The sequence below is a fragment of the Sarcophilus harrisii genome, chromosome 5, assembly GCF_902635505.1.
Source record: "Sarcophilus harrisii chromosome 5, mSarHar1.11, whole genome shotgun sequence".
NCBI classification, from domain to species: Eukaryota; Metazoa; Chordata; class Mammalia; order Dasyuromorphia; family Dasyuridae; genus Sarcophilus; species Sarcophilus harrisii.
Window position 1 is genome coordinate 147,943,904 of NC_045430.1, and position 14,781 is coordinate 147,958,684.

The 14,781-nt window shown below is 31.7% G+C and overlaps 1 protein-coding gene across 1 annotated transcript in view; it reads right to left on the minus strand.

Moving 5' to 3' along the window:
* ORC5 (origin recognition complex subunit 5) overlaps positions 1 to 14,781 on the minus strand; it is an 85,492-nt gene that overhangs the window by 31,424 nt on the left and 39,287 nt on the right. Inside the window, exons 11-12 of the mRNA XM_003771479.3 lie at positions 12,898 to 12,945; positions 9,761 to 9,871 (exon numbers count right to left, since the gene is read on the minus strand). Of these exons, the coding sequence (XP_003771527.1) occupies positions 9,761 to 9,871; positions 12,898 to 12,945 (159 nt within the window). The remainder of the gene's footprint in view (positions 1 to 9,760; positions 9,872 to 12,897; positions 12,946 to 14,781) is intronic.

Genomic DNA, 14,781 nt, shown 5'->3' on the forward strand with positions numbered 1-14,781 from the left:
GTGCCAAGTAAAAGAAAATTTACTAGCATTGAATACATTTCCCATAAAGTTATGAATGTATATTTATATATGTGAACAATATATTTGGTATATTTATTAGAAACAATCCTTGGCTTTGAGAGTAGCAGCTATAAAATACTGCCTAAGGGAAAGAATAGTTACTGACAGTATTCTTATAGTGAAGCTGAAAACATAATTTATGTAACTTTTTTTTTCATCCCTAAGGCATTATCTTACATGTCACCTTTGAGTTATGGGTCCATTTTCTAGACTCAAACAAAAAACAACTTTGGAGAAAAGCCTTGATGCATCATCATCATCACAAAGGGGAAGATGCTATACCTGAAGGATCTTAAGATTAAATTCAGAAAAGGCTATAAAAATAGGCACAAATATTCCTTAAAACAAACAAACAAAAAAATCCCACAAAGCTTTTTTTTTTTCCTAGCTAAAGGGATCAAATAAATGGTAATGCTAAATGATCTGTAGTAATAATTGACAATCAGCATTTCAAGTATTACTTAAAATAGTGCTACCATATAGGGATACAAGTCAATTTTTTGTACTCTTACATAAAGCATTCTAAAATAATTTTTAAAAACCACAGAAACAGGCACTTTACCTGAGACTGGACTATAAGATTTCTCTAGTGGTAGCACAGTATTATACAACAAAACCAGTTGTAGTGAAAGACATTTAGGAATTTAATTTACTGCACCACTAGAGACAGAGCATTGTTTTGGTGATGCTCTTTACATACTGAAGAGATATGTCTCTATCAAGTAGCACTCATTCTGATCTACTCATCACTTAAGAAAGTATTAAATAAGGTCCTTTTAAATTTTTTTAAATGGTGACTGGAAGTGACTGGAAAATATCAAGTCCTTCTAAGATTTACAAATTTAAGAAAAGCAAGTTTTTGGTTGAGTATTTTGGAAATATTATGCTTTATGTTTGTCTATGTATATGAATATATTTTAATCCTGAGTTCTAATAGAAATCTAAAGATTCCCAGGGTAAAAAGACCAATAATAGCCATACCACTTTAAAATGATATTAAATATTGGGGTTTTGATGTGGGGGAAAAGCTTCTTCCAAGCTGAAGGTATGATAACTCAATTCAATAAATGTTAATGCAACATTTAGGTGGAAATCAGTTTACATGAACATGATAACATACAATGTTATATTGATGAGAATTTTACCATTTACCCAAGTAAGTACCCACTTAATTCTCATAACAATGTTGCTTGGGATTATAATTTTGAGAACAATTTCTTTTTATTTCATGAAATTCAGTTATCTTTTGAACTACAAAGAATTGAGTCATAAAAAATATAATATGCAATCAATTTTTTTTTTAAAAAAATGCATTGAGTCACCCTTCTCATGCTCCAGATATATGATTTCAATGGTGTAGAGAAATTCCTGTGTGGGAAATCTTTCCACTGATAAAGATTAGTAATTCATCTATCAAACATTATCTTCAAAAACTTCCTACACACTGAAAAGTTAAGTGACTTGCCTAGATCATAAATAACAGAAGCAGGACTTTCATCTAAGTCCTTCCTTACTCTAACATTAGCCTTCTATCCACTATACCACATTGCCTCAGGTACATAATTTTGATGATAAAGATATATTTCTCTTACGTTTAATTGTTTTTCTTCATTACAAAGAAGAGTTTATTGAGCCAAGGTATATCAGGAAATAGTTATGACACTAAAAGTTAAAGATCTCAATACAATCTAAAAAAAAGAAAAGAACCTCTCAGTTAATTAAAAAAAAAAAAGAAATAAACAAGGAAATTAGTAAGCAAGAGAGTAAAATAGTCATAGTTTAACATTTATATGATCTTACTACGGGCCAAGCACTGTGCTTAGTGCTTTACACTTATTATTCTATCTGATCATCATAACAATCCTGTACTATTATCATTCCAAACACAAATGGGGATACTAAGGTTAAGTGACTTGCTCAGGAAAACACATCTATTAAGTGTCTGAAGCTTGGATATAAAATGAAGTCTTTCTGACTCCTGGCCCAGCATTCTATCCACTGCACCAAAACATCAGGAAGTCACCAGAAGGAAAAACATAACAAATTAATTTCAACAACACACCAAGATTTAAAGCTAAATCTAACACAAAATACATGAATTTAGATAATAAAAATTAAAATGAAGGATGTGATGTCCATAAAGGAAGATCATATATGTGAAATAAAAAGTTGATCATCATTCAAAACAGAAAAAGAGAAATAATTACATAACATCAATAATGTAGAACCAGATTGGAAAATAGGAATAAAGAAACAAAATCAAAATTAAGTAAAATTTGCTGGAAGCCATATCTGAAGTGATAAAAAAAAATGTAACACAAGATAAAAAGACATTCAATGGAAAAAATTAGAAAAAGGAAAATACACTCAAAAGAAAATGGAATGAGAAGATCAAGGGTGAAGTGATCCAAGACTCTTTAGTGTACCCAAAACCTTGAGTAAAGAAAATAATTGCTATTTTCCAAGAAATACCCCAAGAAAATTTCTTGGGTCTAATAAAACACAAATTACAAAACAATCAAATTTACAGGGCACCTTCAGAGAAATCAGCTACATATACTGTGATGAAACTCTAAAGAGTCACCAAAAAAATTTTTTAAGGGTATATACATTATACTGATAAATAATTTTATCTCTAGGGCATACATATATATATATATATATATATATATATATATATATATACACATACACACACACACACACACACACATACAAGAAGTATACATGTGGAATATATATGCATGATGAATTGCTGATTGGTATAAGTGGAAGGATTTCTCATACAGAAACTTTTCTGTAACACTAAAATCATAGGAACATATACATACTCTTACATGATTTGTGAGTATATATGTGCACATATTTCTGTATACACATACAAATTATGTTAAGATTTCATATGTCCATACATATATGCATGTGCATATACAAAAACAACAAGGTCACCTTATTTGTTAGTCCTCAGATCATTACCAGCAGATGAAAAATTAAACCAATTTGTGTGCTTGGCAAAGGTATCTACTTATTGTCATGAAAAAGATAAGAATTAAGAGGTGTTCTCCACAGATGGTGACATCCTCCCAATGTTCCAATTTACAGATAATATTGATCTGGTCACATCCGAACAAAAAGGAATCTCCTGGATAAAATCAATAATCACTCAAAAAAATATGGTTTCAATATTCACACAGGGAAACCCAAGAAGATGAAGAATGTCTACTTTCTAGACTGAGACAAACAAATGGATGGACATCATAAAGACCTCACCCACAATATATGTACACACAAACACATATGTTTCAAATAGACATTAAGATGAATCCAGTGTTAAACAGGAAGGAGAAAAATGAGTTGGATTTTGGGAAATTTGAAAAAAAAATTTCTTTAAATGACCTTAAACTTTTTCCTGAAACAAAAGTTATTTTTTAAAAATCAAAAGTCTTCTAATATTTCATATGGATGCAAATTCTAGATTATCAATCTCTAAAGAATTAGAAAGAAGAATCTCATTAAGACAACAGAAAGGGACATGCTATATGTGAGCAGGCTAAAATATGTTACAAACAAGGAGCTATTCTAGAGAACTAGAATAATGGATATCATCAATGAGATATATATTGAAAGGATAGGAATCCATTATGGAGTGAAAGCAAGGGATAACAAACACATACTGCCTCTCCAAAAGAAAGCAAGCAAAGTCCCTAGAAATTGGGTAACTACTCTGTAATAAACTTATAGGGAGAAATGGACAAATACTACCTAGTTTTTTTTAACTGCAAAACTGAAGGGAATAAATAATGATTGACTGTTGTAAGCAACTAAGAAAAAAAAAAAAAAACTCGATCATTTTTAGTGGTACCTGGATTCATTTTCATATGATTAGTTGCTCTCCAATCATTTATGCAGAAAAACACAGTACATTACTTACAGAAACTGAAAAATATATCTTTAGAAGCAAATAACTGAAAAAAATTTGACATCCAAAATGTATATCATTTGAATACTAATATGTAAAAGAATTACTATATTATAACATGTAAGTGGTGAAAGGATAGGAAAAGGCATGTCTCCAAAAGAAAATATAAGTTTGAACAAGAATTACATTTTTTTAACTTCTTGAAATTTTTGATAAGCAAGGAAATGCAAATAAAAATAACTGAGGTTCCACCTCATATCCATCAAATTGTTAAAGATGATAAGACAATAAAATCCAGTGCTTGTGTAGCTATGATAAAATAGATAAACTGTTTCATTACTGTTACAACTGAGAATTTGTTTAACCTCTTTAGAAAACAATACAGAATTATATAAAAAGAAAAATATGCATATTCTGGTTAATGAAAGGAGTAGGAGGAAGCTTAGATTAAAAAAAGAAAAAAACGATTCCAGCAGCACTATTAAAACCCACAAAAAAAAAATAGAAATAAATAAGATACTCATTTTTCGAGAAATAGTTAAACAAATATGGCAAATGGATTTCATGAATTATAACTGTACTGTAAAATAGTTTTATGTTCCTAATTTCATTATCTTTTTTAAAAAAGTGACTATTTTATTATTATTTTTACATTGATGATTGTGTGGTATTTAAACCACAACTTATTTTTCAATAGATTCAATGTAATGAATTTTTACCTCTGAATTTTTAAGAATGTTTCCCAAGATTATATAAAATAATATTACATTGGTAGGGAAAAGTAGCATTGATTATTAATGAAGCATTTTAAATGGATTGAAATAAAAAGTTGCAGTTTAAACTAATATCTATATAATATATACATGTATATATTCAAAAATGTTAACTTAAGCATAGAAAATCATTAATAAAATAATTTATTTTTGCTTATCTAAATATACTGTCATTTCAAAATATTCATCATTTTCCACAAGGGGGAAAAATACAGAGAAAAACTTCATAAGGTAATTATGGTAGATAGCACTTACAGGATATTTAATTTCTATAGTTTACATTTTGTGGATGGAGAAGAGGAAAAGAAGAAAAAACAACTCCAAAAATTAAAGTTTTGTCAACTATTAAGGAAAACAATGAGGAAACATATTCTTTTTTTTTTTAAATGACTAGTATTAACAATTGTGGATGAAGTAAATCTTTTCATTGTAGCTCAAAGGTACAAATGTTTTAAAACAAATCAGAGTTTTAGTAAATGTAAAAATTAACCAAAAAATCAAAATCTCATTACTGAAGAAACTTTAAAAACAAGAGAATTTCTATGGGAATTTCATATTAAAACTTCTAAAAATTAAGAGCACATGTCAAATTGCTTGCCTTCTTAATGAGTTGGAGGAGGCAAGGAAAGAATTTGAAACTTAAAATTTAAAAAAAAAAAAAAGGAAAATGTTGAAATTTTTTAATATATAATTGAGGAAAAATATTAAATATTAAATTTGCGGCACAGAAGACAAAAATATTAAAGGGGATAGTGAAAACCGAGGGTAAAGAATATAAAATAAAGCCTCAAAGCAGATAATTCACTAAATTATGACTTAATGTTACATGTTAAGTGTATCATTAAAAAGCAGATTTAAAGCCAATTAAAATTTTTTTTCTACTCAAACTTTTTTTAGTGATTTTTAAAACATATTTATGTGAATTAGAAGAAACCTTATTGCTGTAAGATTAAGAGATTGTGTATAATTTACTTTAAGCTAGAGAATATATTTAACATAGCTGAAAAAACTGTCCAGCTTTTGTTTTGTGTATTAAAATTTTTTTTGCATAAGAAATGAAAAATCATTTATATCAATATCAATATTCTTTCCTCAAACTATATTTTTTAAATCAAATATAGCATTTTTCTAAACACAATAGATTTTATTAACAAGGATTAGTAATTATTAAAAGGATTAGTAATGAGAAAATGAGTGGTTTTAAATATTTCCTGTGACAATGCTGCCATCTAGTGTCCATACAGTTAAATTTTTATTTTTAACTGTTCAGTAGGTATTCTCTTCAAAGAAAGGCTGCCATGAATGGATAATGAGCTGACTAAGCAACCAAGAGTACTAGAATTCAAATCATACTTCTGACACAGATGCTGTATGATCCTGAAAAAATTAATTTTACAGGCTCCTGAGACAATTCAGAAAAGGTATTGACCTACAAAGAGAAATCTAGTTCTTGACCAGGAAAATAAAGAGTATCTTTGAGGGACAGCTAGATAACACAGTGGATAGAGCACCAGCCCTGAAGTCAGGAGGATCTGAGTTCAAATCCGACCTCAGACACTTAATACTTCCTAGTTGTATGACCCTGGGCAAGTCACTTAACCCCAATTGCCTCAGGGAAGAAAAAAAAAGAGTATCTTGATGGGAAATCACAGATGCATTCTCCATCCACACTGAACTTTGAAGAAATTCGAAGTATACATAAACTAAGTATACTTACTGCTAATAGCCATAATAGTCTAAGGTAAGAAAATCTTTAAAGCATTTTCAAATGATTTCTGAATTTATTTCAGAACTTGTAATTTGTTTCTTGTTTTTTTTCTACTTTTTGCTTAATGGTCTCTTTTGACATTGGAAAGTAGACAGGCATATGCTAATCACTCTCAAGCCTTTTACAACTAAGAGGACAGCATCAACCACCCCCACCAATCAAAAAGTCTTTATCAAGAACATCTATATGATAGGTACCAGATAAATAAAGACAAAGAACCAAGCAATCTCTACTCTTTAAGAAGTTTGCATTGTATGGCAGAAATCCTACAAACAGAATAAATAGAGAACAAATACAGATGATTAGGAAGCAAAGGCTTCATGTTGAAATTGATATTTGAGCTCTCTCAAAGAAAGTGAGGGATTTTTTGACAAGGTGAAAAGGGAATTCTAGGCAGGAAGTACAACCAGCAAAAGCAAAAGGGGGAAGATGATTTGGCTTATTACTCAGCTTAAATTGGGGCTCATGACCTCATGTCTCATAACTGAACATGGAGATTACAAAATTATGACACAAATGTGTGACAGAAAATATATATCTATCAAAAAGAACTTCTGCATCAGGATACTTGGTTTGGAATTCTGATTCCCAATACTTATTTAACTTTGTGATCATAAACAATTTAAATCTTTGAGGCTATTTTCACCTCCATTTTTTAGTTCTAGTTAAATAAAATTTGCTACTTTTATGTAATTCTTATTCCAGTAACATAAGTGAAATCAGATTTTCAATTGGAAGTTTCCTTTCAGTAAGTGAAAACTTTTTTTGCAAAAGTGACCAGCCTATAATAGTAACATTTCTTCTTAAAATGAAGGTCACATGAAAAAAATTTTTTTTTTCCACAGCCCTGCTTGTTCTGGCCCATATATTCTTTATTTTTATAGAATTGCTGCCACCTAGTGGCAATAATTTACCTAGTGAATTATTTTTGAAACATTAAAAAATTTGATAATGGCTGACTTCCTAATACCAACTTTAATTAAGGAAAACAATGTTCAACAGTTTCTTTGAGTACTAGGGAAATACAGAGACTCACTTCCCTCAAATAATGTTACAGAAAAAATAATTTCCCTGCCTTGAATCTTTCCTCACAGTAGCCTAACTTCCTCCACTTTGCTATCAAAGTTGATGCGGGAAAGATTCCAATCTTTGATTCCCAACTCCCCCCCTCCCCCCAGCTAATGTAAATTACCCTTTGACTCACAAATCCTGGTCCCTTTGAATTCCAATAGAAGGTCCAGACCTGTCCCAGCCCCACTCGGATCTGAGCCAACTTTGGGGCTACACCCAAAGCCCCTCGAGCTAAGTCTCCGACTTAAAAGGTCCACACTGGGAACCCCCCTTTGCAGATTTCAAACGTGGTCGCCATGTGAGGACTCTCTGTCCACTGGACCCTCTGTCCAGTGCCCTCCTTACCTTCACCTATCTCCTACTTCTAAACTCAGTAATAAACCTCTTTTATTAATCTAGCTCTCTGGGCCAATAAATGCTTTTATTGGGAATTCCACGCCGCTTCTAGACATCAAATACCACCGTATCCTTGCGCCGAATCCAAGGGGGTTACAGGGGAACTCTGTTTGACTCCCTGTACCCCAAACCCGCCACTAGACCTTAACTAAACCCTAATTTCATTTAGGTACCCCAAATGTAGACCTCAACATGTGGTCTACACCTCAACAAAGTGATCTTCCTCATGTATAGGTCTGATCAAGCTGCCTCTCTATTTAATAAAATCCAATAGATCCCTATTACCTCCAGAATCATATTAAAAAATCTCAGTTTGGCTTTAAAACTTGAAGCTTTCCTACCATTCCAATCCTACACCTTTTATTCCTTCTCAATATATTCTATGATCTAGGGACACTGGCCTTCTCTGTATGTTCACAAACACATGACATTCCCTATTCCAGCTCTCAGTTTTCACCAGATGCTCTCCATCATCTCTACTTTCTGGTTTCCTTCAAGTCTCAACTAAAATCCTACTTTCTACAAGACCAGCACAACTTAACTACTGCCATCCCTCTACAATCACCTTTATCGTTTGCAGATAGTTGTTTGCACATTTTCTCTCACATCAGAATGATCTCTTTGAGGGCAAAGAGGCTATTTTTGGTGGCATTTTAATTCCTAGGGCTTAACACAGTGCCTGGCACTTAATAATCTTTTAAAGAATGCTTATTAATCAACTTACTAATTAATCAAATTGAAATGTCAATGATTTATGCAATGGGGGGGATCCCTGGAGGCAGAGAACCTAGATTCAAATTTTACCTTTTAAAATTGCTAAATAACCTTTACCTATTTAAATTACTAAATAAACATTTGTAAAATGAAAATTAGTCTCTAAATTTCAGATCTATACCTTCCAAGTCCAGCTCTAGGATCTTATAATTTCTGATCTTAATTACGGGCATTAATTTTGATAGGCATTATTACTTATGATTTTAATTATTTAAATTTTATAAGTAAAGTTTCATCAGGTAAAAAATTGAAAATTAATCATGCCTAAAGACCAACAATTAGCCTGATTCTCTATGCTTATAATTTTTCTCTAAATAACTACTAATTTTTCCTGAATTTTGACTTCTTTTACTTAACTCTGATACTGACAGGAAAAGAACATCTATCTTATTTTTCTAATGATATCAATTAAAATCAAATTATGTTTCCTTCAACAATAATATACTTAACAGCAAGCATTTGTACTATGTTCTCAAAACAAAACCTAAAAATTCCCAATGTATACATCCCAGAGTATTCTTTGCACTACAATGAAAAATATTTATAAATTTGAAACTCCACTTTGTATATTCTCCCTTACCTGGGCTGCCTTGGTTCAGTTACACAGAATAAGATACCTCTGACATTCTGTTTCCTCTCTCCATTTCCTGTCTCCTTTTGTATTTTGTCTCTCCACTTTAGATTTTAAGGTACTTGATGACAGGGACTACTTTTGTTTTTATTAATTTTATCTTCAGAACTTAGCACAGTTTCTGGCACTTAATAAGTGTTTACTGGATGGACAAATTAGATTATTGCATTCCCTCCCCTAAGTCTAGACCAAAAACTAAATTAGTGAGAAATAGTTAATTTTTAAAAATACACATAAAATACTTTCTTCTTTCACATAATTAACACCATACATTTTTTAAAGTGTGATTTTTATCACATATAGTGTAACATTTTGAGGAGCTCCCAAAAGGTGATGGAAAAATAAGATAATACAAAATCTATACTCACTTGGGAGAAGATATTTGCAGTTGGAGCAACTCTGCTGTCTACAATACTGTATAATATTGCTAACAATCTGTCCAGAGGAAATGGCTTTGGTCCAAGAAGATGATTGCTAGTCTGTAAAAAAGAGATCAATTAGATAGATTTTTCTTAGGAACTGAGAACCCTTATTTAATGCACTGCAAAATTCTAAAATCAATATATTTACACTTTATGTAGCCTCTGAAGAAAAACTCTGAAAACAATTCAACCTAAAATCTCTAACAAATTTGACTGAGGACTGCAAGTCAAAAATCTGCAAGACTTCATAGTCAAGATTTTTAAAAAATATTTTCATTTAAGATTTTCTGGATTTCCTTCCATTTCCTCTTTTAATACTGGCATACTGACAGGGAAACAAGTTGCTTTTCCTCACTACTCTTAAAATTTAATTATGATAAATATCAGGGGTTATCATATCATTCTCAGATATCAGTTAACAGCTTAGGAATGGCTTACCTAAAGTAAATGATAATAAGTATTTTATGATCTGTGTGGGAGATACTGTTTGAAAAAATGGAGATGGCAGTTTTGTAAAAATCTTGAGCCAAGGCCTGAAAAACTGTATTTATTTACAAGTAAAATGACAAATTTCATCATGTACCACTTTGAGAGAAAGATAAATTTAAATTGAACTATGATTAATGCTCAACGAGCTTTTACCAAATATACTTATCAGTAAAAAGGAAATAATTTTAATAAGAATTAGTATTTTTAGAAAGTAAGATAAGAAGTAACTTGGAAGTGGAAAGATTTGGAGTAGAAGGACCTGAATTTGAATTCTAGTTCAAATGTACTATAGGATAACACATTTCTCTTTTCCAGATTTGTTTCCTTATTTGAAAAATGAGTCAATCAGACTTAAATGATCTTTAACATTACCGTTCAGTCGTGTCCAACTTGTCATGACTCCATTTGGGGTTTTCTTGACAAAGGTACTGGAGTAGTTTGCTGCCAGTTCCTTCACCATCTCCTTTTACAGATAAGGAAACTAAGGCAAACAGGGGTAAATGACTTGCCCAGAGCCAGTTATTGTTTGAGGCCTGGAAGATGAGTCTTCCTGACTTCAGGCAAAGCACAATATCCACTGGACCATCTAGCTTCACAGTACTTTAACATTATTTCTTGACATATTTACAGTACAGTATAGAGGTAATATCTGACCCAGGATATAAGCTCTGACTCATTCTAGAAAACTGAAAAGATCTTAAGATTTTCATCAGCACCATGGATTCCATAATTATCTCTACATAGATGATTCCCAAATGCACTTACTTATTTCTAACCCTTCTGCTAGTCTCCAGTTTTATATCTCCCTGTTCCATTTCATCATCTGTGCCCCTCCAAACTGTCTGTTTTTCTAACTTCCCTATTTCAATCAAAGACATCACCATGCTCTCAGGCACACCACCTGGATATCTCTTCAAGTCCTCACTCCTGTCTCTAATAGTTGCCAGGCTGATTTTACCTTTGCAAGATTTCTGGAGATGCTCCTTTCTACCTTCTTATGAGATCACTCCCCTGACATCCTCATCAGTTGTGCCTGAACTAGTGCAATAATCTATTAGCTGGTCTCCCTGCTCTTTTCGAGGCTACCCACCAGCTAACAGTCATGTTCCTAAAGCAGAGAACTAACTATGGCATTCTTCGCTTGAAGATTTAATAAATTCCAGTGGCTTCTTACTATCTTCGGGATCAGAGTGAACATCCAATTGAGCATTCACAGTACTTCTTGGTTTGGCCCCTCTCCTTCCTTTTCTAGTCTTCTTGTACCTTACACTTCTCTCCACCCATACATGCTGCTCTCTTGTGACAGCACTTCCTTGCTGCTCCTCCCAACAGATATTCTTCACTTTCCACACTTTGCATCCTCATTGGCTGTTACCTTAGATTGGAATGTTCTTTTTCATCTCAACTGTCATGCTTCCTTGCAATCTTAGCTAAAAGTCCACCTTCCACAATAAGTTCTTCCTGGTCCCTTTTAATTCCACTATCTTCTCTCTGTAGACTTGTCTCCAATGTACCATGTTTACATCATATATGCATGTTATCTCCCTCATCAGACTGCAAGCTCCTTGAGTTCAGGCCATCCACAAAATATGATAGCACATCAAGCTTAAAGATTCCAGTAACTGATCTTGCAAATGGGGGAATGAACTGAACCTATACTGAACCTATAACACATCAGTTTGCACCTGGAGTCATTAGAGTGCTTTGAAGTTAGTAAAAAGCACTCAAAATATTTATATTTTGTTGACACCATATTTTTGAAGCAACAAAAAGAGAGTAATAGGGCAAATGATCATACTTTGAATAATTTTTGTCATATTTATACTTTACTATTCAGAATTTTTATTTTTTAGCTTTCTTGAATATTATTATTATTAAAGCAATTTTGATCATGTATAATTATGAAAAAATTCTCATTTTTTTTCTATTCTTTTAAATGTGAATTTAAAAGTTTTGTATATTCAAAATGTGATCTGGTTTTATGTAGAAAGTCAAACTTTGGGATAAAACATATTTTTGATGTCAAAATGAAAACATAAATATTATTTATATGGTATGGTTTTTGTTTCTCTTTCTACCTGATACTTTGATCACCAGCTAAATGTGCTTTATTTGGTCTCATTTTTTATTCCTAAGCCTATAATTTGAGGTACAAAAGTAATTTAGATTCTGTGATGTCATGGGACAATACATGAGAAAAGCAAGATAGCTGGCTACACCATCTTGAGGTACTCCAAGCAAAATTTAAACTTTTCATAATCTAAAGTTTAATGAGTTGCTATGGCCAAAACGTTTTATGTAGACATCTTTCTGGTGAAGAATATTCCTGTACTTAAGTAGAATGGTTCTGATACAAGAGATTTGCAATGTGTATGGGAACACAAACAAAATATTTTCATCTTCGAAGTGCCTGAAAGAATCAGAGTTCTTCTGGTGAAGCCTTAAAAAATTCAAAATCACTTACATTCCAAAAGAAAATATTGGAGTAAAGTTTTAGAAAACTTCCTAGGCCCATCACTTTGTTTGAAATTAATAAACCTAAAAGAAATATACACAGCAAGTTTTTTAAATGAAAATAATGAAGATGTAAATACCTTTTCGTGTTTTTTCATAAAACTAGCTTTCTTGATTTTTCCATGATGCTGAAAATGAATTAAAAAATAAAACTAAAATAAGGATCAACAATCAATCAACCAAGAAATAGATGTACTTATATGTACTAGCATTGGAGATATAAGTATAAAAAATATAATGTGTTTATTAGATATATATATATATATATACATGGAATAAATATAAATACAAAATGGTTCAATATTAGGTAGTTTGAAAGGAAAGCAGGGGTGTACTTTACCTCAAAATGTCAAATTTTCAGTGTCACCATTTACACTGGAAATCCACAAATGACACAAATCACAGTTTGATTTATTGTTTTGTTAATTGCATAGACTTGAGTGATAGAGAAAATTTTAGTAATACACATTAAACTTAAAAGTATGTCTGAGCATTTTTTTCTGAGACACTTAAAACATTTGCCAGTACAACCCTGAAAGGCCACTAGCAGATAAAGAGAAAATGAAAGGTTTCTTATGGAAGGTATTTGAGCCAAACCTTAAATGAATAGGGATTCTATGAGGTAAAGTTAAGGCAAAGGGAGTGTGTTCTTGCCACAGGAGAACTGCTATAGAGGTAGTGAGAGGACATAAGAGTATAATGTAATAAAGAGAAGATCAGTTTAGATAGATTTAGGCAGAGAGTAGAAAATAATGTGCAATGAGGCTAGAAAGATGAATAAAAGGAAACAAACAGCTTGGCAAATTATAAAAGAATTCCAAATGAAAAGAACAAAATTTTTTGAATTTGAACTGTTAAATCATGTTGTATTATTTGTACCATTCACAGTATCCTCTTATAATTTACTTTATTCCTGTAATTCAATTATGTCAAAAGGTCTGTGATTTTATCAGTGTAGATATTATCTCCTTTAATACAAGAGCTCAAGCCCTGGTAAAATGTTGAGTTGCTATAACCATAATATTTTATCACTTGGTAATGAACCTTTTGGTGCAAAGCCTTTTCCTACTTTGTGTCAGTAATAAACATTTATTAAATATTTGTTAACCCGATTTATAAATTTTAATTCTTATTGATGTGAATTGAATAAATCTGAATTAGAACTTGGAACAGGTTGAAATTTGTTTTTATGTTACCTATGAGCAAAGAACTCATTAAATAAAGGTGCAGAAGGCCTTGTTAACCTTAAGAGAAATATTTTTAAATAATTAAAGCAATCTATTTCTGTGAAAATTTTGATGGATGTTGCTAATTTCAAATTTTATCTAGCTCTTAAAGCACATCTATGAATTCTTGCTTAAAAATATTTTGTTAGTAGTTAGCTTGAATTACTTACTATGTTAAATAGCTTTTTACCCTACCATAAAACATTTCTCAGATAACAATATCAAGAAGTTAAATGTTCCAAAATCATAAGTTTTCAGAGTTGAAAAAGCTGTCAAAAGCCATTTGGTCTAATCTGTCAATGACCAAGAATACCCTCTACAGTATTTCTAATAATTGATCAAATTGGACAACCCAAACCACTCCTGATGATTCTTATGGGATCATTTCCCTTAGCCTCAGTTTCCTCATTTGGGGGGGAGGGAGAAAGAACTTAACTAGATAGCCGCTAATATCCCTCTTAATTAGATCTATGATCCTGTTAGGAGTAGGGAAGTGACACAGCTAGAAATAATCTGTCAGGCTTTGATAATGAAGTTGAAATCTTGGATTATAGTGAAAAAACGCATTGCTATGTGATCTTCTGGTGTTTTTTTTAAGCTTTTATTTTGTAATTCTGACTTGTAAGGCCATTTTAATTTGCTGAGGAAATACAGCAAGCTTGCTGAACCCCTACAACTTGGCCTCCCCTGGCTATGTACCTCCACTAAGTCACTATCTTCTACCCTGTTTCTTAGTTA